The following is a 20,543-nucleotide window of genomic DNA, read 5'->3' as shown; positions in this document are numbered from 1 at the left end:
CTGGCACCAGTGGAACATTTTATGCATGCCGCACTTTTCCACTGATCTAAATGGTATCTCATGTAACTTAATAGAACATCTACAGGGGCTAGTGGCAGCACATAGAAACCGAAAGATTTGTGTAGCTCCTTCTGTTTTGTAAAGCTGTTTTCTTTAAGTTTCAAATGCATAACACACACACATATATATATATCTCAGCACCTTGTCATGGAACGCACTGCTCTGTCTTCAAGCACTTTGCTGCTTCTGAAATTCATGACTGTTTGTAGGGAAAGGACCACATTGTTGTGATACAGCCCCCTATTCTGTAGGGATCCCCACCCACCTCCAAGTGGCAGATTTCAAAAAGTAGGTCTTTCCCCACCTTTTAAAATCCTAGTGAGGGAAAATCTAGCCTTTAGGAAGGGTCTTCTACCCATTAGTCCATCAGGCCGCTAGTCCATCTAGCTCATTGTTGTCTATGCTGGCTAGAACCAGTTCTATCGCAGGATTTCAGACCTGCCTGAAAATGCCAGGGATTGATCCTGGTGTCTTTTACATACAAAACTTTTGTTTGGGGTGAGGAAATACCAAGTGTGGCGAAGATGAACCACCCCCTCACCCTGCTGTTTCTACGCTCATAATCTGCCCCTCTCCCAGCTGCTTTTCGTCCTTTTTCAAAGCAGTTTCATGTTGAGTATAGTTTTTATTTATTGCATACATTGGGTTTCATTATTTTTTATTTTTATTGTTAGTTATCATTTTCGCACGATGCAGATAACAGTAAAACACACAAAACCCCCAACCCTCCTCAGGAAATGAGATTACATACAGTGGTACCTCAGGATGCGAACGGGATCCATTCCGGAGCCCCGTTCACATCCTGAAGCGAACGCAACCCGCAACTGCGCATCTGCACGTGCGTGGGTCGTGATTCGCTGCTTCTGCGCATGTGTGTGACATCATTTTGACCGTCTGCACATGCGCGAGCGGCAAAACCCGGAAGTAACGCGTTCCGTTACTTCCAGATCGCCGCGGAGCGCAACCCGAAAGCGCTCAACCTGAAGCATATTCAAGTGTATGACTGTATTACCATGAGGCCAGCAACCCTTACAACAACACAATTCCAGTCAGTTGTCCAAATGAGTAAATAAATTATAGCTTGAAATTACACTAGCCGGAAAGTTTTGTACAGGCAGACCTTGGAGCGATTGTGGGTTCAGTTCCAGACCACAGCAATAAAGCAAGTCGTACATTTCTTTTGGTTTCCCGGTGCATATAAAGTAATTTTTGCACTATACTATTAAGCCAGCTCCCTCCCCCCCCCCCCCGACTGCAGGGTTGGGAGGGGGAAACCCCAGGTCCAGGCCTAGGCAGTTCTACTCCCCATGGCCAGAAGCGGGGTAGTGGTGGAGGGGGGGATTTCCTTTCCTTTCCTGGGAATGACTGGCATGCCTGCGTCCACACCCGCATCCTCATGAGGAGCACTATCTGCAAAGCACAATAAAACGAGGTATGGCTGTAATGTGAAGGAGATTTTGCCATGTCTTCTTTTGCTCTAAAGGCAGCAACCATTTTGTGTGTGTTCAGTTGACACGCAACTGCTGATATATGGGTCCTTTTGGACCTGGAAGAGAGCAGAAGGGGGACATGGGTTGCCTGCAGACATAATAATAAAGCTATACCCATCTGTTGCAAGTGCATCCTTTTGTTCCACACCCCTCAGAAGCTTTAATTCTTAGAGCCACTTCCGCCCTCCAGAGGAGATGGGGTTGCGGGCTTCACGCTCCCATCACACGTGTGGTGGCTAGAGCCCAGCCCCCTGCGATTGGGGGAATCCCTGGGCGCGTCACCCCTGGCCAGCCAATTGGCTGGCTTTGGGGGGGTGGCCTGACCTATTTAAAGGGAGCGCGGCCGGGGATCTCCCTCTTTTGCCCCTTCCAGCTGATTTTCTTATATCATGTGGCAATTGGTGCTTTCTTTAAAATAAAATAAAAAAGAGCAGAAAAAGTCGATAGGACTCCATTGTGCACAGTTACATGTAACATGCAGCCAACATCTGAGTTGGGATATGAAGCCTAGTCTCACAGACAGAGGTTGATACTGCACGCACAACTCTACACTGGCTCTGCTCTTCTCTTTTCTTTTCTTTTTGAAAATTTTTATTGCTTTTTTCCAATTAGATATATGCAATCAATTTATACAAGAAAAACATTAACAACAAAGAAAAGAAAAGAAAAGAAAAAATAAGTCATTTCAAAGCTTATTTCAGTCCTCTATCGGACTTCCCCACATCTCCCCCACAATGCATTCCCAACAATAAAAATGTCAGCAAATTATAACCTTGTTTCATGCGTTTCTTTTCTGCTTTCAAAAACTTACATTTTAGTTTAAATTACTTATTGTCAATTTACTCTAAAAAACCAATATAATATCATTTTAAACATTTAAACATTAATCCTTTCATTATTTATTATTTAGTTTCATATGTCCTCCACTCTCGTTGCTGGAGCTAATCTTTCCAAATCATGCGAGTTCTTATAGTTCATATAATTTATAAAACTTTTGCAAATAGTCTTTAAATTTTTTCCAATCCTCCTCGATTGCTTCTTCTCCCAAATCTCGGATCCTGGCAGTCATCTCGGCTAGTTCCATATAGTCCATCAATTGCCACTGGCTCTGCTCTTCTAATGATCTTCTTGGATTATCACCCTGACAACCAGCATCCACTGGCTTACTAAAAAGAGCAGAAAATACTAAAGTGTTCACATCAGTAGGTCATTGTTAGTTGGGATAACATTGATTCGAAATGAACTGTATAGCCATTGGAAGTATTTTATTGCCATTGTTTTTTGTAATCATTGGGGATGTCCTGTTTCATTGCAGAGCGAGGATTCGGATGAAGATGAGCCTTGTGCGATAAGTGGCAAGTGGACCTTCCAGAGGGACAGCAAGAGGTGGTCCAGGCTTGAGGAATTTGACGTCTTCCCCCCGAAGCAGGATGTGAATCCTTCATGCCCAGAAGCGGCTCATCTCAGCAGTGCAGCTACTCATGGAGGCCTGCTAACTGACCACACCGAACATCAGGAGGTAGTTTCCATCCACAGCACCAGCAGCCACCCAGATGCTTCTCAGAGCGAAGCGCCCACCACCAGAACCAACTCGGTCATCAGTGTTGGCTCCTCAGCCAACCTCGTGGCGAACGAGGACTCCTTCAGCAGCTTGCCCTCTCCTAAAGAGCTGTCAAACTTCAATTTCAACGTGAAAACTAATGAGAAGAATGCCAAGTCCAAAACGAGAAGCCTCTTGAAGAAGATGGAGAGCTTTAAAATAAAAAGCTCCCACCATGGTAATAAAAGCAAAGCTCCTTCAAAGCTTGGTCTTATCATCAGCGGGCCTATCCTGCAAGAAGGCGTTGATGAAGAGAAACTGAAGCAGCTAAACTGCGTGGAGATCTCCACCCTCAATGGCAACCACATCAACATCCCTATGGTACGTAAAAGAAGCGTCTCCAATTCCACCCAGACCAGCAGTAGTAGCAGCCAGTCGGAAACAAGCAGCGCTGTCAGCACCCCAAGCCCCATCACAAGGACGCGCAGCCTCAGCGCCTACAATAAAAGAGTGGGAATGTACCTGGAAGGCTTTGATCCTTTCAACCAGTCAACGTTCAACGATGTCATGGAGCAGAACTTCAAAAACAGGGAGGGCTTTGCTGAAGACACAGTCTTCTTCATTCCGGAAGACCACAAGCCTGGGACTTTCCCCAAAGCCCTATCCAATGGTAACTTTGCTCCCTCGGAGAACAGCACTTCGGTCAACTGGAGAACGGGGAGCTTCCACGGCCACAGCCATCTCGCCCTCAGGAGGGAGAACAGTTCTGACAGCTCCAAAGACCTGAGCCTTGGGAAGAGGCGCAATTCTTCCAGCTCCATGTGCAGCCGCCTCAGCATTTACGACAACGTGCCCGGATCTATCCTGTATTCCAGCACGGGGGACCTGGCTGGCCTTGAGAACGAAGACCTCTTTCCTGAGCTCGATGACATCCTGTATCATGTCAAAGGCATGCAGAAAATTGTGAACCAGTGGTCCGAGAAGTTTTCAGACGAAGGAGACTCCGATTCAGCCCTAGATTCAGTGTCCCCATGCCCTTCGTCTCCCAAGCAGATCCTCCTCGATGTGGACAATGATAGGACAATACCCAGTGATCTTGACAGTACAGGAAATTCCTTGATTGATACGGAAGACTCAACAGGGATCCAGGAAAGAAGAGACTCGGGGGTGGGAGCATCATTAACACGTTCTAACAGGTCAGTAAACACAGACTTTACAGTGGTACCTTGGTTCCTGAACTTAATGCATTCGACTCCCGAAACGGTTCAAAAGCAAGACTTGGCTTCCAATTCGCTGCAGGAGCTTCCTGCACTCAAGCGGAAGCCGTGTAGGATGTTTGGCTTCCAAAAAACGTTCACAAACCAGAACACTTCCAGGTTTGCAGCATTCAGGAGCTGTTTTGTTCTGGAGCCAAGCCAATCGACTACCAAGGTACCACTGTATATATATTGGTGTATATGCATGCTTGTGTGGCTATAGATACATATATATGTTTGCTTTCGTAGATTTTCACGGGTACAGGAATGCAGGTTATGATGTCTTCGGGTGTCTTCCCGTGTAAGAGTCGGGGTGTCTGGGCGACGTTTCGACGAGGTCTCACTCGTCATCTTCAGGCTGGTGCTTTCGGCTTCTTGTTACTGGAACAGAGCTCTGTTCTCTTACACGGGAAGACACCCGAAGACATCATAACCTGCATATATATGTTTGTATTGATACAGCGTACATAGGAAGTGTGATGCTTTTCAACAGCATGTTGGCTTTTATATTTGAGGATGGGATGTAAAGAGGAATCTTAATTTTATTATGTGTTTATTTGGCCTGTTAGTCACATACTACGAGAAGTATTCAACCAATGTACAAAAAAGGCTAAGGAGCCCAAAGGGTGTAGCATATAACCAAAACAAGACGTTTCAGTAGAATCCTTTCCATAACTCTTAAAACCCATTTGCATAAAAACTCCTCATGGCACTTTTCCGTTATAAATCACAAACTGCGATTTTCACAAAATGGCATGCACAAAAGTACCGCAAATAAAACCAACAACCAAAAAACATGGCAGAAAGGCACCAGCAAGCTATAGAATAATCGGCAGGAGCAAAACTTGTTTCCCAAAGGCCTGACAATAAAAACCCCTTTTTACAACATTCCTTTTTTTAAAAAATGCAGTCCTATTATAATCATGTTCTGAGTTGAAGATGCAGTTTTACTCTTGAGCGCTGTATATACAAAGAGTGACTATAGAATCCTAAATACATGTGGTAGTGACTGGAAAATTCTACATAGCTCTGTGTCTAGAAACACGTTTTCTGGACTGGTTTATGGCAAAAAAATAATAATACCAAAACAAAAAAAAGCCCAGTTAGCCCAACTGAGGAGTTATAGAAAGTGCCCTGTCAAATACCCACAAGTCAGAACAAGCATTTTTCCTCTTCTGCATCATGGCTTCCTTGAATGAATCCTAGGAACTGCGGTTATTTTAAGGGTTTGAAGAGTGGTTAGGAGACCCCTATTTCTTACAAAGAGTTACAATTTCCAGAGTGGTTTGGCAATCAATCCCTCTTCCCAGGAAACTCTGGAAAGTGAAGCTCTCTGAGGGGAATAGAGGCAACAGACTTTGGCAAACTTAGCCTTGCAATGTTTTACACACAGTGTGCAAGGTGTACTTAAGTTCCAAATGTCATCAACATTTGAGATCTTGCAAACGGTACAGCAGGTGCTTGGCTTTCCATTTGACTTCTAACCATTATATGTCTCTCTTTCTCCCTCTCCTGCAGGCACAGAATGAGGTGGCACAGCTTTCAGAGCTCCCATCGACCCAGCCTAAGCTCAGCACTGCTACAGATTGACTGCCAGTCTGTGGCACAGATGAACCTTCTTCAGAAATATTCCCTCTTGAAGTTAACTGCCCTCTTGGAGAAATATACACCTTCCAATAAACATGGCTTCAGCTGGTAAGGAGCTGCAAACATCTCTGGGAGGCTAGTCAGAACCTACAAACAGTAGAACATAAAGTGTTCATTCCTTTCTGCCAAAAAACAGCAGATCTTTTTTTTAGGTGTGCACTGCCTTTGAAAGTTGCTTAGACTTGGGGTTTTTGGCATGGGTGAATGGGTGATACGTAAAATTGAGAACACCCTCTTAAGTTTATCTTTAAACATTGAGTTGGGCCATATTCATGTCCAGTTACCCCTTGCCAGATAAATGCATTTGAAAAACCCTGCATTGCCCAATCTCTGTTGCTGGTTCTGTAGGATTCTGAAGCAGTCAAAAGTACAATATAAGTTCTGTGGGGTGGTATTTGGTGTGTTTTTTTGTTCCCAATTCTACATTTCTACCATCTGGTCTTTCTCCTCCTTCCTTTCCCTGGGAGTCACAGAGAGTATTTAAACTCCAGCATCAAAGCTCCTCCTGTTCAAAGACTGTTATTATGGGAGCTGTGCTAAATACAGAAGTTGTTTGTTCTGAAAGACAGAAATAAGTATTGACCAGTTTATCCCTGCATGCTTTGGATTCTCTGCAGATGTCGTAATATGTGTTTCTTTTTTGCATTCCGCTGCTGTGTGTTGTGACAAAATGCAAACTATGCGAGCGCTCGGGTCAATAGCGCCGTATGTTAAAACCCCGTGGAAATACAAATGAGGTGGGGTATTTGCAGGGGGAGGATTAGTCATTCATAAACCTAAAATGCTGTTTACGTAGCTATAGTGTGAATTTAGAATTTTATGGGTTTTGCCTGCTATGCTAGTATTTGCTTTGCGCTCCAACTTGCTTCCTAGCTGATCTCAATTTAAAACTCAGAACGGTTTTATTAAGTGAAATAGCAGGGCTCTGGAATTCCTGCGGGTAGATTTTTCCTACTCGTCAAAACCAAATGGAAAGGCCTTTTACCAAAGTGGGTGGGTGAAGTGATAGAGAAGGAAGGTGCCGGGGGGGGGGGGAGAAACACGCCTGAAAGGTCATTTGTTGAACTGAAACTTGTTGCTGGCAAACGCCAGCTTATTACATCAGTTTCCTGCTGCGACACAGGCTGGTGGGTGGTGGGACGGGGTTTGAGGGCTTTCTAAAGCGAGTGGTTAACATACAAAAAGCTCATTGTTCACATGTCTATCTTTCCCTAGAGCCCTAAAGAAGTCAGATTATAAAGGGTCATTGACTGCTAGATTTGCGTTTGACTCTTACAGGGGTTGACATGGCCACCCTCAATCTGCCTGGTACCTTTTAGGCACGGCAGATTCTGGTACACAAGGTTAACTAATTAACTGAAAAGATCCATCTGCTAATGGAAGGATTCGTCTATTTCGTCGATACTATCAGATTTATTCTGTAGCTGCACGGTTAAGCATTTTTGATGCAGCTAACTTAAATAATTTGACATGGCCATATCCCCAAGGAGTCGTCACCTAGTTGGCATAAATCAAATGGCAAGAGATGAAAAAGATAAGAGCTCCCACCTGCACAGAAGTCTTGTTGCTAATGCTGATCTTGCGAACGTTTTGTAATACCTTTTATTCTGCCAATCTGATGGAAGTTGACTTCCCAAATAAGGGAGGAGATTATATTAACTGGGATGCAAAGACCTTGTCTCTGTTGACATTAGAATGTTGGCTACAACTTCTTTCCCAACTTGACTCATGAGTCAACTGGGGGGGTAAAAATATAGGAGTGACCTAGGATTGGGAGATTAATCTCCTAAAAGCATTAAATTGGTGGGGATGCAAGATAAGGGCACATTTGTTTGTTTGTTTGTGGTGACTCTTCCAATACATTACAGTAAAATGTATTCTAAGTGAAATATAACTTTTGTTTTGTTATATCTCACTTCCTTCAGCATTTGGGATGGGGCGGTAGTTCTGATCAGTACATAGGTGGAAGGCATCCAAGAATCCTACATACACAGCCTTGAGCTCCATGCTAGAGGAAATGCAGTATATAAAAATGCAAAAATAAGAGTAATGAAATGCATGTTTATTTAAGTTTTAATTTAATTTAATAAAAAGCAGGTGTCTAAATCAACTATATTCTTTGTTCGCCTGTCTGGCAATGGTAGCGCCCGTAAAACCCCTTAAAATCTGTTAATGGTTCTTCTCCTTACCTTGTGTCTCTCCCCCCCCCCCCCTTTAACATAGTGGAATGTCAACTCAGTGCCACAATCAAGATTTCTGTATTGATATTCTCAGTGAGTCAAGTCGATGTTTTCTGGTGTGCTACTTATTCGACAGCCCGCAGATAGAAATAGAAATGTGAGATGTTTTGGAAAGAGACAGCACACTTGGAAGGTTGTTAATCTTGACCGTATTCCTTCTCTTTTGCAGGGCTGTGCCAAAGTTTATGAAAAGGATCAAAGTTCCAGATTATAAAGACCGAAATGTGTTTGGCGTTCCCCTCACCGTTAATGTCCAGCGTACAGGACAGCCTCTTCCTCAGAGCATCCAGCAAGCCATGCGATACCTTCGCAACCACTGCCTGGATCAGGTTAGATTCCTTGCTCTACTCCTGGGTTTCAGGCTGCCTCATGATCCCGGAACTTTATTTTCACAGCTGTTCACAAGTCCTTTTGTCTTCTTGTTTAAGTGAGTCAAACAAATAGGTTTGGAATTGGACTATGAGCTTCAGACTCAAAAACCATTTCTGCCATTCTCCTCCATCCTATATCAGTGTATCCGACAGAAATAGCTGTGCTGTACTACTTCAGACTCGGGGGGGCAGCGGCATATTTGCATGTTCTTCCACATGTGGATCAACTGCTTACCTTTGGAAAGGTTTTGATGTCCAGGAAAACCTTGTGTGATACCTTCTTCCCTGATTTGACATGGCAACTAGAATTCTGGTTTCAGAATCCTCACCCATTATTAACTGCAAGCACAATATACCCTCAAATAAACGTCCCTGTTCTTTTTGTCGCATAGGTTGGGCTTTTTCGAAAATCTGGAGTCAAGTCAAGAATCCAGGCGTTGCGACAGATGAATGAGAGCTCAACAGGCAAAATAAATTATGAAGGGCAGTCTGCCTATGATGTGGCCGACATGCTGAAGCAATATTTCCGCGATCTGCCAGAGCCACTCATAACCAACAAACTTTCGGAGACTTTCCTACAGATCTACCAATGTAAGTCCTGGGTTGTTCGTAGTTTCATTTATAGCCATTCTCAAGTAGCCACCTCTCCTTGCAATGCAAAGCATGTCCCGTTTGGGACTGAAACGAAGTGCGAGCCCGAGATTGTAACCAGCAATTGTAAGTGACGCGAGTTGAGTGCTGCGTTCTGGTGAGTGAGCGATTTTCGGCATCCCCCCCCCAAAAAAAAACCCAATCAAGCAGCCAAACGCCGCTTACAATCTCAGGCTCGCAGCAAAAAACCATTCGGCATCCCACCCACCCCTCAGCACTACCCGTGTATAAGACGAGCCTACATTGTGAACTTCATTTTTGGCTCAAAATTGCTTGTCTTATACACAGAAAAATACGGTATGTAGTATCAATGTGCACATTATGAAAAATTCACATGCCCCATGATGTGAGGGGCAGGCAGAAGTGGCTATTCCTCATTTGTTTGCATAGTTCTATGATCAGATGTATCTTGTATCATGTGTGTTTGCCCAGAGCAGTCTTGCCCAGCCTTGGCTCTTGTCCATCATCCCAGCCAGCTTGGCCAATAGTAAGGATGGTGGACATTGTAGTCCCAACAACAATGTCCTGGTTTGGATAAGGCAGGTCTAGTGTTCCTCCTGCTTTCCCAGCTTGCCCATCCTTTCTGAGCCTCCTCTGCTTTCTGCTGCACCCCAGTCTGGAGCCAACCATCTAGGCAGTGTGTGACCTCCATGCTATGTATCCATTGTTTGTGGATTGGGGCACTAATCCCACATTGGTGTTGGGAAGAGGAATAAAATATGACATCTCCAACCTGTCTTAAAACACACAAGAACAGGAAACCATAACCTCATGACATCAGCTTGGGCTGATATGGGTCAGGTGGTGGGAGCACCTGCCTTCATAAATACAATGAGAATTCTCTACTACCGGACTCCACCGCCATCATCTGAGGCTCTTCTTCATGTGCCTTCTCCACATAAGGTCCTGAGGGTGTCAACACGAGAGCGGGCCTTTTCTGCAGTGGCCCCTCATTTGTGGAATGCTCTCCCTGGGGAGGTTCATCTGGCATTCCTTATACATCTTTAGGTGCCAGGCGAAAATGTCCCTCTTCAACCAGGCCCTTGGCTGATTAATATTCTACAGCCTTTTAAATGTGTGGGAGGGTGGGGTTATTGTTTTGTTGTTGAGAGCCAGTGTGATGTAGTGGTTAAGAGCGGTAGACTCGTAATCTGGGGAACCGGGTTCACGACTCCGCTCCTCCTCATGCAGCTGCTGGGTGACCTTGGGCTAGTCACACTTCTCTGAAGTCTCTCAGCCCCACTCGCCTCACAGAGTGTTTGTTGTGGGGGAGGAAGGGAAAGGAGAATGTTGGCCGCTTTGAGACTCCTTCGGGTAGTGGTAAAGCGGGATATCAAATCCAAACTCTTCTTGTTTCTTATTTAGCTATCTATTTTTGCTATTACAGTGGTACCTCGGGTTACATATGCTTCAGGTTACATACACTTCAGGTTACAGACTCCTCTAACCCAGAAATAGTGCTTCAGGTTAAGAACTTTGCTTCAGGATGAGAACAGATATCGTGCTCCGGCAGCGCGGTGGCAGCAGGAGGCCCCATTAGCTAAAGTGGTGCTTCAGGTTAAGAACAGTTTCAGGTTAAGTACGGACCTCCGGAACAAATTAAGTACTTAACCCGAGGTACCACTGTATCTCATGTTTTTATCTTGTGAACTGCCCTGGGATCTTTTGGTGAAGGTATCTAAATCTAATAAATCAAATAAATACTAGTGAACATTTGGCCCACCCCTTTGCTTCTTGGCTGATGGTGAGAGGCAAGAGCTACTTGCCTCCAGATCTCATCCTTCCCTGAATTTTTGTGTTCCTTTCTTCCATGTACGCAACTCCCCCAAGCGGAGCACACCACAATTTGAGACCACTTCCATGAGTCCCTTGAGTGGCTTTTGGATATTTTTCAACCCTTGGTGCATCAAAACAAATCAAGATCTCTTACTATTTTGTCAGTCGTTGTCTCCGCCGCCACTGGCCGTATTTTCCATTTTTTAAAAAAGGACATTTGCTATTAAAAGTATTTGTTGTGCTCTGTAGCCATGGATCTGTGCGATGGTATGTGTCGGTACATTAGGGATGACTCCCCACCCAGTCTTCACTGACTACATCATTGTTCGATGAAGCAATCCTCTCTGCTTATTGAAGTACCGTCTGGATATTTTGTGGTGCCAAAGTTGGGAACCGTTTTTAAGGGCTATTTATTTTAATTGCCTCCCCAGTTGAGGAGCGTGTTTCACTGGTGTGTATGGATTTTTGCTGGAGTCCAGGTTGGCTGAGCTTAGTGTTTGCATTTTCGTCGCCACCTATGTTAATAAATCGAAGGAGGGCCTCCCCCCCCCAATCTAATTTAACAGCCCTTTTAGCGAGTCTGCAGAAGTGTGTGGCTCTCAAAATGAAATTCTAAATTTAACTCTGGAATATGCACAGCTTTGTTTTACTGTTGAGTCTCTTGCTAGGCAGGAAATACCTGAGGGCAGTTAAGCTGTTGACTAAAAAAAAAAAGTGTGGGGGGGGAGGGAAATCCACTCTTGTGCCATGAATGGTATGCAGCGCTCTGAAGGAAATCGCTTCAGACTCGAGTCAGAAATATTTGAAGCTAAGAGTTTGCTTTGGGACGCATTCGTGCTATATGTGTGGAAAATCAATGACTTGACGAGAGGGTTGCTAATCTTGTGCAGATGTGCCAAAGGACCAGCATCTCCAGGCGATCAAGGCAGCCATTATGCTTCTACCAGATGAGAACAGAGAAGTCCTACAGATCCTCCTATACTTTTTGAGTGACGTCACGGCCGCTGTGAAGGAAAACCAGATGACGCCGACAAATCTGGCTGTGTGCTTAGCGCCTTCGCTTTTCCACTTGAACACCCTCAAGAGGGAAAATTCTTCCCCAAGGCAAGTCTCCAGGTAGCTCAGTCCTCTGTTTCTTCCTGGCATCCTCGCTGGTGGTTTGTTGGGCACTTAAATAAGCCTTTCCTTAAGACGCTTTGAACTCTTTCCCCCTTTTTAAAAAATCAGTCTACCTTTGGGCTAGTGCAAATTCTTCCCACTGAACAGTGGAAACAGGTTGAGGAGACTTTTAAGGGAAAGGTGCTAGTGATTATGCCTGTGATGATCACGCAAGTCATTTTTTAAAATTCTGCGTTCAACATGATGATGAACACGTGTGCTAAATTCATCTGGCCATTCCATTACATGGTTGAAAATGAAGATCACGTTTAGACCTAGAGCGCAAGATTTATTATCAGCGTTCATGTGTTGTCCCTAGCTTTTTCATTTCATGTTACTTCGTTCACACAGGAAAGCACACCTTGGCGCTCCCAATATAGTCCTGACAACTTTTCTTTCATCACAACTAATTAATGGTGATTGCGTTAACAGGGTGATGCAGAGGAAACAGAGTCTGGGGAAACCCGATCAGAAAGATTTAAATGAGAATTTGGCTGCAACGCAAGGTCTGGGCCACATGATTGCAGAGTGTAAGAAGCTGTTTCAGGTGAATATTCCACTATACACTTCTTCCTTGTGTCTTTTAATATCATGCAATATGCTAAATTGCATTGTCTAGTTATTGACCTGATAAGACTGGCAACCAGTCTTATAGTGAGTCATCGTGTCTGTAGTTTTGAACCTTCCGACCATTTTATCCTTCTTGTTCCCATACCCTCAGATCCCTGAAGAAATGAGTAGATGTCGGAATTCCTATACGGAGCAAGATCTTCGGCCTCTGAGCTTGGAGGAACTAGGCAAAACTAATAACTCTGAGCCTGCTGACTACCGTTTTTACATCCAGGACTGTATGGATGATTTGCTTAAGGAGATTAAGGATAAATTTAAAGGCTGGGTCAACTGTTCCACCTCGGAGCAAGCAGAGCTTGCCTACAAGAAGGTATATTAGCACAACTCCAGGACTGTTGTTAAATCTCGATGCATTTCACATAGAAAGTGAAATCACAGAGAGAGTACATTTGGAAAGGGGGGAAATAATGACTGCCTTAAACTTGGCAAACTTCTAATAATATTCCCACTCACTAGGGCTTCTCCCAAAAGTGAGAAAGATGGAACAAACTGATCTGATCTGAAATCATTTTGCAGAGCTGATTGCCAGCAAAACGTTAAGCTTGAGCCAATGATGAAATCATCCAAAGTTATTAACATTTCAGAGAAGGTCAAACCAATGTAGCATTTTATGGGCGAAAATGATATGCGGACTGAGGGGCAGTATAGAATTTAAGGCCTTTGCCAAGCAGAAAATTCAGGTCTGGTTTATACATGGAGTCAGAAGCCTCCAGTTGACTGCAGCAGAGATATTCCAGCTCTCCTCCAGAACTGCCACCATGGTCTACTCGCTTGCCCTCTAGCAGCAGTCCTGCTGGCAGGATCAGTAAAGACAAGGGAACTACAGCCAAAGGAAGATAGCTGCTACAATCATCAAAGGGCTTCTGACCACACCATTTCTTATGTGGTCCATGGGTTGCACTTAGGATCTGTTCACCCGCTGCAATTCTTTAACAGTGCAGTCCTAAGCATGTCTATTCAGAAGTAAGTCTTTTCGTACACAGTGGGGCTTATTTCCAGCTAATTGGAATTTCAGCCTCAAGAGACTGAAGTCAGTGGATCACTTCAGAATAAGTGCTTTGAGGACAAATTCCCACAGATACTATGCACCAGACATAACTTAGACATTTGCACAGTAACTAAGGTAAAGGGACCCCTGACCATGAGGTCCATTCGTGACCAACTTGGGGGTTGTGGCACTCATCTCGCTTTATTGGCCGAGGGAGCCAGCGTACAGCTTCCGGGTCATGTGGCCAGCATGACTAAGCCGCTTCTGGTGAACCAGAGCAGCGCACGGAAATGCCGTTTACCTTCCCGCCAGAGCAGTACCTATTTATCTACTTGCACTTTGACGTGCTTTTGAACTGCTAGGTGAGCAGGAGCAGGGACCGAGCAACGGGAGCTCATCCCGTCGCGGGGATTCGAACCACCAACCTTCTGATCCGCAAGCCCTGGGCTCTGTGGTTTAACCCACAGCGCCACCCGCGTCCCTTGCGCAGTAACTACTATATATTAAAAGAGGCTTGATCCCTTTCTTTGTTTTCAACTTGGCTCAGTTTTGAATTTACACTTTCAAAATTAATCAGGCTTAAAGGGCTACCTTGTTGAGCATACTTAACTGTGTAAGCATATATAGCTACCTATGGTGACAATGTTTTCCAGGTTTCCGAGGGTCCACCTCTCCGGTTATGGAAATCCACCGTTGAAATCCCTGCAGTTCCTGAAGAGATCTTGAACCGTTTACTTAAAGAACAGCATCTTTGGGATGAAGATCTTCTGGATGCTAAAGTGATTGAGACTTTAGACAGCCAGACTGACATATACCAGTATGTACAGAACAGCCTGGCACCCCACCCAGCCAGAGACTATGTCGTCCTAAGGTAATCTTGCAGATTTCATCCCTGGCAGATTTATGAAGGGCAGAGCCTGCAAAACCCTTTTATCAATACAGCTAGCTTAAAATGTAGATGTATTGATTCATCTACTGATTTGTTTATTTTTTAAATGCCTCCACTACCTGAAATGTATAAAGCCTACATTTAAGCAAGCTCTTCATTTAAAAAGAAATAGGTCAGTCCGCTATGTTAAAATTAATGGTTGCTGGCTGATACATACAAACTTGTTTTCTACAGGGTAGATTTATATGTACTATTAGCAAGAATGTTACAGCCTACTTTTTTTTTTACTGCCAATGAGATTTTTAATTTAAATTATTTGGAGACATTCAGATTTTTAAGCTTTGACAACTTGCATTTCTGAATGTTTATTTGTTTTTAACGTCCTCTTGGATTTACTTGTTCTGTAAGTTACGTTGTAAAGGCTATTGGCGGCAAACAATAAAAACCTGGCTAGCTGGCATCTACACAGTCTTTTGTTATAACGCTGTTCTTGTTCCTAACAGGACTTGGAGGACAAATTTGTCTAAAGGCGCTTGTGCACTTTTAAGCTCCTCGGTGGACCATGACCGTGCTGCAGTCCTTGGCGTTAGAGTGAATGTGCTCTTGTCCAGGTATCTCATTGAACCTTCTGGATCAGGAAAATCCAAACTCACCTATATGTGCAGAACTGATTTAAGGTAAGCCTTTTTCCTTCACTTTTTCCTCTTCCGTTGTTTTAACCTCCAAAGCCTGTTATAAGAATTAACTGCCGTATGGCCCAGAATCAGCTGTGTTGTCTTTCCCCTTCCCCATTTGTATAGTGCAGATTGGTTTTATTGATTATTTTAAATGGCCAACTTCACAAACGATTCACACAAGAACTCCTTGCAATCCCACCACAGAGATGTGCAACATGTTCAAAAGCAATTCCTCTTGGAAGTCTGGTCCCTCCATCACAAATTCCACCCCCCGCTTGTGGATTTGGGGGTGCTTTCGTTTGCACTTCCATTTATTTTGTTTACAGTTGGTGTGCATATTTATGTGAATGCATACCATGCTCATAATTGCACTGTAGCATGCGATGTGGAATCTCAAATCATTAACAGAACAAGAATGTGGTTGTCTCAGGTCCATTGCCAGCTTAATGGTAAGACACCTTCGCTGCATGCAGAAGGTTTCAGGTGGGCATCTCCAGGGAAGGCAGGGAACACCCCCAGTCTGAAATCCTGGAGAGCGCCTGCCAATCACTGTAGACATTAGGCAGTTAGATGGACCAGTGGCAGCTTCCACAGTTCCCTATCCCTGCTCCCTAGCAACTGAATACTTGTTCCAGGGATTCCTGTTCCATCTCTTGTTTCTTCCAAGTTACATATGCTATGACCAGCTTCAAGCATGCATTTTCTTTCTTGGAAACAGGGGCCACAAACCTGACTGGTACACAAAGGCTTTTGGACACTTGTGTGCAGCCGAAGTCATTAAGATCAGAGACTCTTTCAGTAATCAGAACCTGGAGATGAAAGAAGCAAAGTCCAGGTGACGACTGAAGCAGACCAACGTGGCCGCAACGTGAATAGATACTTCCAGGAACTGTTGATTGTTACAGAACGGGCCACAGGGTGGCCTAATAAGTCTTGCCATGAAGAAAGTGTGTCTGGAATGGGCCCGGGATTCTCACTTCCAACGCCTGTGGCAAACAGTACATTTTCAAAGCTGCTTCCTATCGGTATTAGGCCTATACTGTAGGCCTTGACTGGAATATATTGGATGGTGCAACCTTTTTCTTTCTTTTTTTCTAATAATACTATACTATGTTGCTTAGACAGTGTGAATTGCTTCTGAGAAGCAAAACCCTTCAGACTTTAATTATATATTTTTGGATTGTAGTGGAAATGATTCTTTCCTATATAATGTTAGGTTTATTGTATGTATCTGTGTGCCATTTGTTGAGGGACTGTTGCATCCACTGGATTTGTTGGCACTCATCCATGGGGTCTCGCTAAAGCAAGTGAAGGAAGGTTTGCACAGAGGCAGAGGTGTGAATGACTGTGTAATTGTTGAGCGGAGTTGTAGAAAACAAGAGTAGGGGAATTGGAAGTGTCTGGGACACTCAAGAGCATTTGGGAAGATTTTAATCTGTGAGGGGGAGGTAGGCCTAGGAGTTTTTTGTCTGTCCAACAGACCATCGCAAGCTAGTCTTTGCTCATGTGTACTGTTATTACTTGTGTATATCAGAAAAGGAAAATGGAGGAGCTGCCCCAAACACGGCAAGGAAAGCTGAAGCGCAACACTTGCAAATGAAGATAGCGGAAACGAATAAAATGAATGCCTGATGCACTTCAACCTGTGTCTTTTGCATGGACCTTGGGTTGTATTCCATCATGCAAGGACTTCTGTTTGCACGACAGAACTTTGCCTTCCTCTTTTCTCCCTGCACAACCCCCCAAATCTGCTCCAGAGAGTTGGGGGAAACCCCAGAACAGATTTGGAGTGTGTATGGAGAGGGGAGAAAAAGGGGGTCCATTGCACTAGCAGAAATCCTTCATGAATGGAACAATTTTGTTGGATACCAACCCAATCCTCCTAGATGAGTTTCCTGTTTTAAAGTTCTCAGAACCTTTTCACCTGCGTTACACCCAGGTAAATCTGAGTCTACAAAGAGTGTGTGTGAAACCTGGAGTTGTGGTTGTTGACAGCTTCCTCAAAAGTGCACCTGCAGAAGACCTGTAGTTGCCATGCTCATGTTTTATATTGGGGTTCTTCAAGCTTGGGGTCCCAGAGTTGAACTGTAACTCCTATCATTCCCTGCCAGCTAAGCCACCAATCAAGAGAGGAGAGGAGTTGTAATTGTGACAACATCTGGGGACCCAAGCTTGAAGAACACTGCTTTCCATTTGCAGGTGCACTCACTTAGAAGCCTCTTGGGCACATATTTCAAAAAACGAAATGCGTGTGAAGCTGACATCACCCATATTTCTACTTCTCTGGTGGAGAATGTCTTGAGTTAAGGTCCTTGAAAAAGATATACGTTGAAAGGTATTGGGTATTTTTTTACTTTCAAGCGCAAAGTTTTCTCCACAGCCACCTTCCTGCACAAGTACCTGTTGAAAGTATTGGCTGTGGTCTTTTAACAATCCTCTTTTTTGAATGAATCTCATAGGAATGAACGGAAAGCTTGTGGCATGAGCTGAAACTGCTTTCAGTGGCTTGAAAAGTCAGCACTGGAATACATCATAACTGGAGCATTCTCAAGTTCTAAAGCGATTCATTGTAATAGAATACCGTGTTAGGAGTTCGAAAGTCTTCATATATTCCACTCCACTATAACCATATAACCTCATTTTATCCACTTAGTTTGAAGGGAGGGGACCTCTAAAACGTTCAGAGGTTTGGATAAGAAAGGGTACTGTGGCTATCGGATTATGTGGTGTAATGTAAAGGACTTCAGGTTAGGATAAACAGGAGGGTCAGAGTGAAGAGGCCTACCATGCTTCAGGTCATCCACCTTTACAAGAAACCTAGACCTATAAACTCTAAACATCCTCTTTGGGGGAAGCAAGATAGCCATAATAAAAGAGTAGCGATATCTAGGAAAGATGTGTATAGAATTGTGCTGTTATTTTGCCTTCCTTAGAAGCTGTAGATGCAATTGTCTGGTGCTGAGGTCATGTTTGCGGGCTTCTCTTAGGCATCTGGTTGGCCGCTGTGAGAACAGGATTCTGGACTAGATAGGCCATTGGCCTGATCCAGGCAGCTTCTTATGTTCAGATACAGTTCAATGCATTCTAAGGGGTTGGGTTAAATGACCCTTTGGATCCATTCCAACTCTTCCATTCAATAATCTTGTGTTTCTGTGAATGTGGAATATGACATACAGTATCCCCTAAAGCAGGGCTTGGACCCTATTGCCTTCTTCCTACCAAAACCCAACCTAGAGTCCCATGTAGGTTGCAGGTTCAATCCCCATATGGAACAGCTGCCTATTCCTGCATTTTAGGGGGTTGGACGAGATGATCTTCAGGGTCCCTTCCAACTCTAATTCTCTGTGATTCTATGTAAGGGTTGTTCTTTGATGTAGAAATGCAGTATTAGCACAGAGATGTGCTGAACCAATGTAAGGCGAGATTGGGGGGGTGTAGATTGGAAAGTGATTTTTTTCAAAACAATGACTTTTTATGCAGTCGTCCATAATATCTCTACACTCGGACTCTGCCCCTGGAACCCAGCCTTTTAGCCCTCCCTGCAAAAGCTAGAACAGGCTGCTCACGCACACACAGGTGAGTCTTACAAAAGATGGAGTGACCTGCTGGACAGTTGGTTCCATTTTGCTCACCCTCTCAACCTAGAAAAGCCCTTGTGACCTTGTGGTTGCCTTCGTTCCCCATTCCAGGGCAGTGATGCAGCTGGAAGCAGCCCATTGTTACCATTGACAGTGTTATATTATTATTTTTTACTTGTTTTGTTAAGGGGTTGTGTGATGAAGAATTATGGTGCGTTGGTGGATTGTGTCTGGTTCCTAGCAATCGCCTATGTCCACATGATTGGCCCATTTTTATTTTATAGTGTTTTATGTCACTGTGTCTCTCGTTTGCTTCTCTCCGTTCATGTTCTGTTCTTTGCATGTTGCAGTAGGACATGCATGCAAAGATCAGGTGAGGAACAATGAGAGAGAGAGAAGATTTGCAGTGAGGGACACCCGGCAGGCTGGGAAACTTCTTTGTGTGTTGATCTGCTTGCAGAATTTCAGGGAGAAGTTTCCAGGGACAACAGTCCTTGTGATATCTGTGCAGAAATCATGAAGAACGTAGCAGGGATTTTAGTAACTCTCTTGATGTGGTTTGCGTCTCTGTACCAAACCCAGAGGTTAAACCCTTTGCCCTTGCAAGGAATACTGCCAAGGATCAAATATGGATTGGAACCAACTGTTTCAGATGTGACCTGAGGGATAAAGCTGTTCTAGATCAGTAGTCTTCAACTTTTCAGACCCAGGACTAGCTTTTAACCCAAACATGCATGTGGAGACCCATTGCTCTCTCTTTTTTTAGCATATATTTGGATGGTGTTAGTGCTACTAATGCAACCCACTATAGAGCAGGCCACTACCAAGTAAAGAATCCCAACCCACCAGTTGAAGACGACTGTTCTAGATCATACCTTTAACCCTTAACCTGGGTGGGGGAACCCAAAAAGTTTCTTAGGTAGTAAATCCAGTTGAGAGATTACTGCCATGTATGTGTGCTAAGGATTGCACCAGTAGCATATCTCACCAATAGGGAAGCCTTGTGTATTCTTTGTATACTTTTTAAATGTTCAAATGTGTGTGTAAAAAAAAAAAGTATGTTGTACATACCAGTCTGTTGTAAACATGTACACTTGCTCACAGTTTATTGTCCAACATAGATAAAGCATGAAAATAATTATTTAAAATATAGTTGTATTTATACCTCAGATATTCTTTTGGGGGGCAGGGTATTTGTACCTCAAGTTGGCTACCCTCCCCCCTCCCCTGTAAATACGTTCTATACGATTAAGGTCTAAGTAAAAGAAGAAAAGGTTTATAACTTGCTATTATATGTCTGTACAGAATATAATCAATAAATGCACTATTAAATGTTCATGTTTGTGAAACACCTCTTTTCTCCACCGCATGGTGGATAAGGCCACAGTGACTACTAACCTGCTATGGCCTATGTTCTTCCTGCACTGTGGGAGGCACTACATGCCTCTGTATACCAGTTGTTGGGGATCTCAAGGGGCAGTGCTATTTTTCTAGAAAAAGAGGTGCCAGAACTGAGTTCCAATGAGTTCTGGCTGAAAAAAAGCCCTGTCAAGGGACCCGAGGGCTGTTTGCACTCAAGCCCTGCTTACGGC

General features: G+C 44.0%; 1 protein-coding gene across 7 annotated transcripts in view; it reads left to right on the top strand.

The window, feature by feature from the left end:
- DLC1 (DLC1 Rho GTPase activating protein) overlaps nt 1-20,287 on the top strand; it is a 268,763-nt gene extending 248,476 nt beyond the window's left edge. For 6 of the 7 annotated variants that reach the window (XM_082238018.1, XM_082238014.1, XM_082238016.1 and 3 more), the window contains 10 exons: nt 2,866-4,286; nt 5,865-6,041; nt 8,403-8,562; nt 8,997-9,195; nt 11,922-12,147; nt 12,622-12,736; nt 12,911-13,129; nt 14,461-14,678; nt 15,200-15,373; nt 16,092-20,287. In XM_082238018.1, coding sequence (XP_082094144.1) covers nt 2,866-4,286; nt 5,865-6,041; nt 8,403-8,562; nt 8,997-9,195; nt 11,922-12,147; nt 12,622-12,736; nt 12,911-13,129; nt 14,461-14,678; nt 15,200-15,373; nt 16,092-16,212 — 3,030 coding nt within the window. In that variant the 3' untranslated portion in view covers nt 16,213-20,287. The remainder of the gene's footprint in view (nt 1-2,865; nt 4,287-5,864; nt 6,042-8,402; nt 8,563-8,996; nt 9,196-11,921; nt 12,148-12,621; nt 12,737-12,910; nt 13,130-14,460; nt 14,679-15,199; nt 15,374-16,091) is intronic. The other variant, XM_082238017.1, reaches the window with a different exon arrangement.
- The last annotated feature ends 256 nt before the right edge of the window (nt 20,288-20,543 follow it).

The sequence above is a fragment of the Podarcis vaucheri genome, assembly GCF_965113315.1.
Source record: "Podarcis vaucheri genome assembly, chromosome: 9".
NCBI lineage: Eukaryota > Metazoa > Chordata > Lepidosauria > Squamata > Lacertidae > Podarcis > Podarcis vaucheri.
The sequence above is the reverse complement of the archived record's forward strand: the minus strand, read 5'-3'. Positions and strand labels throughout refer to the sequence as shown.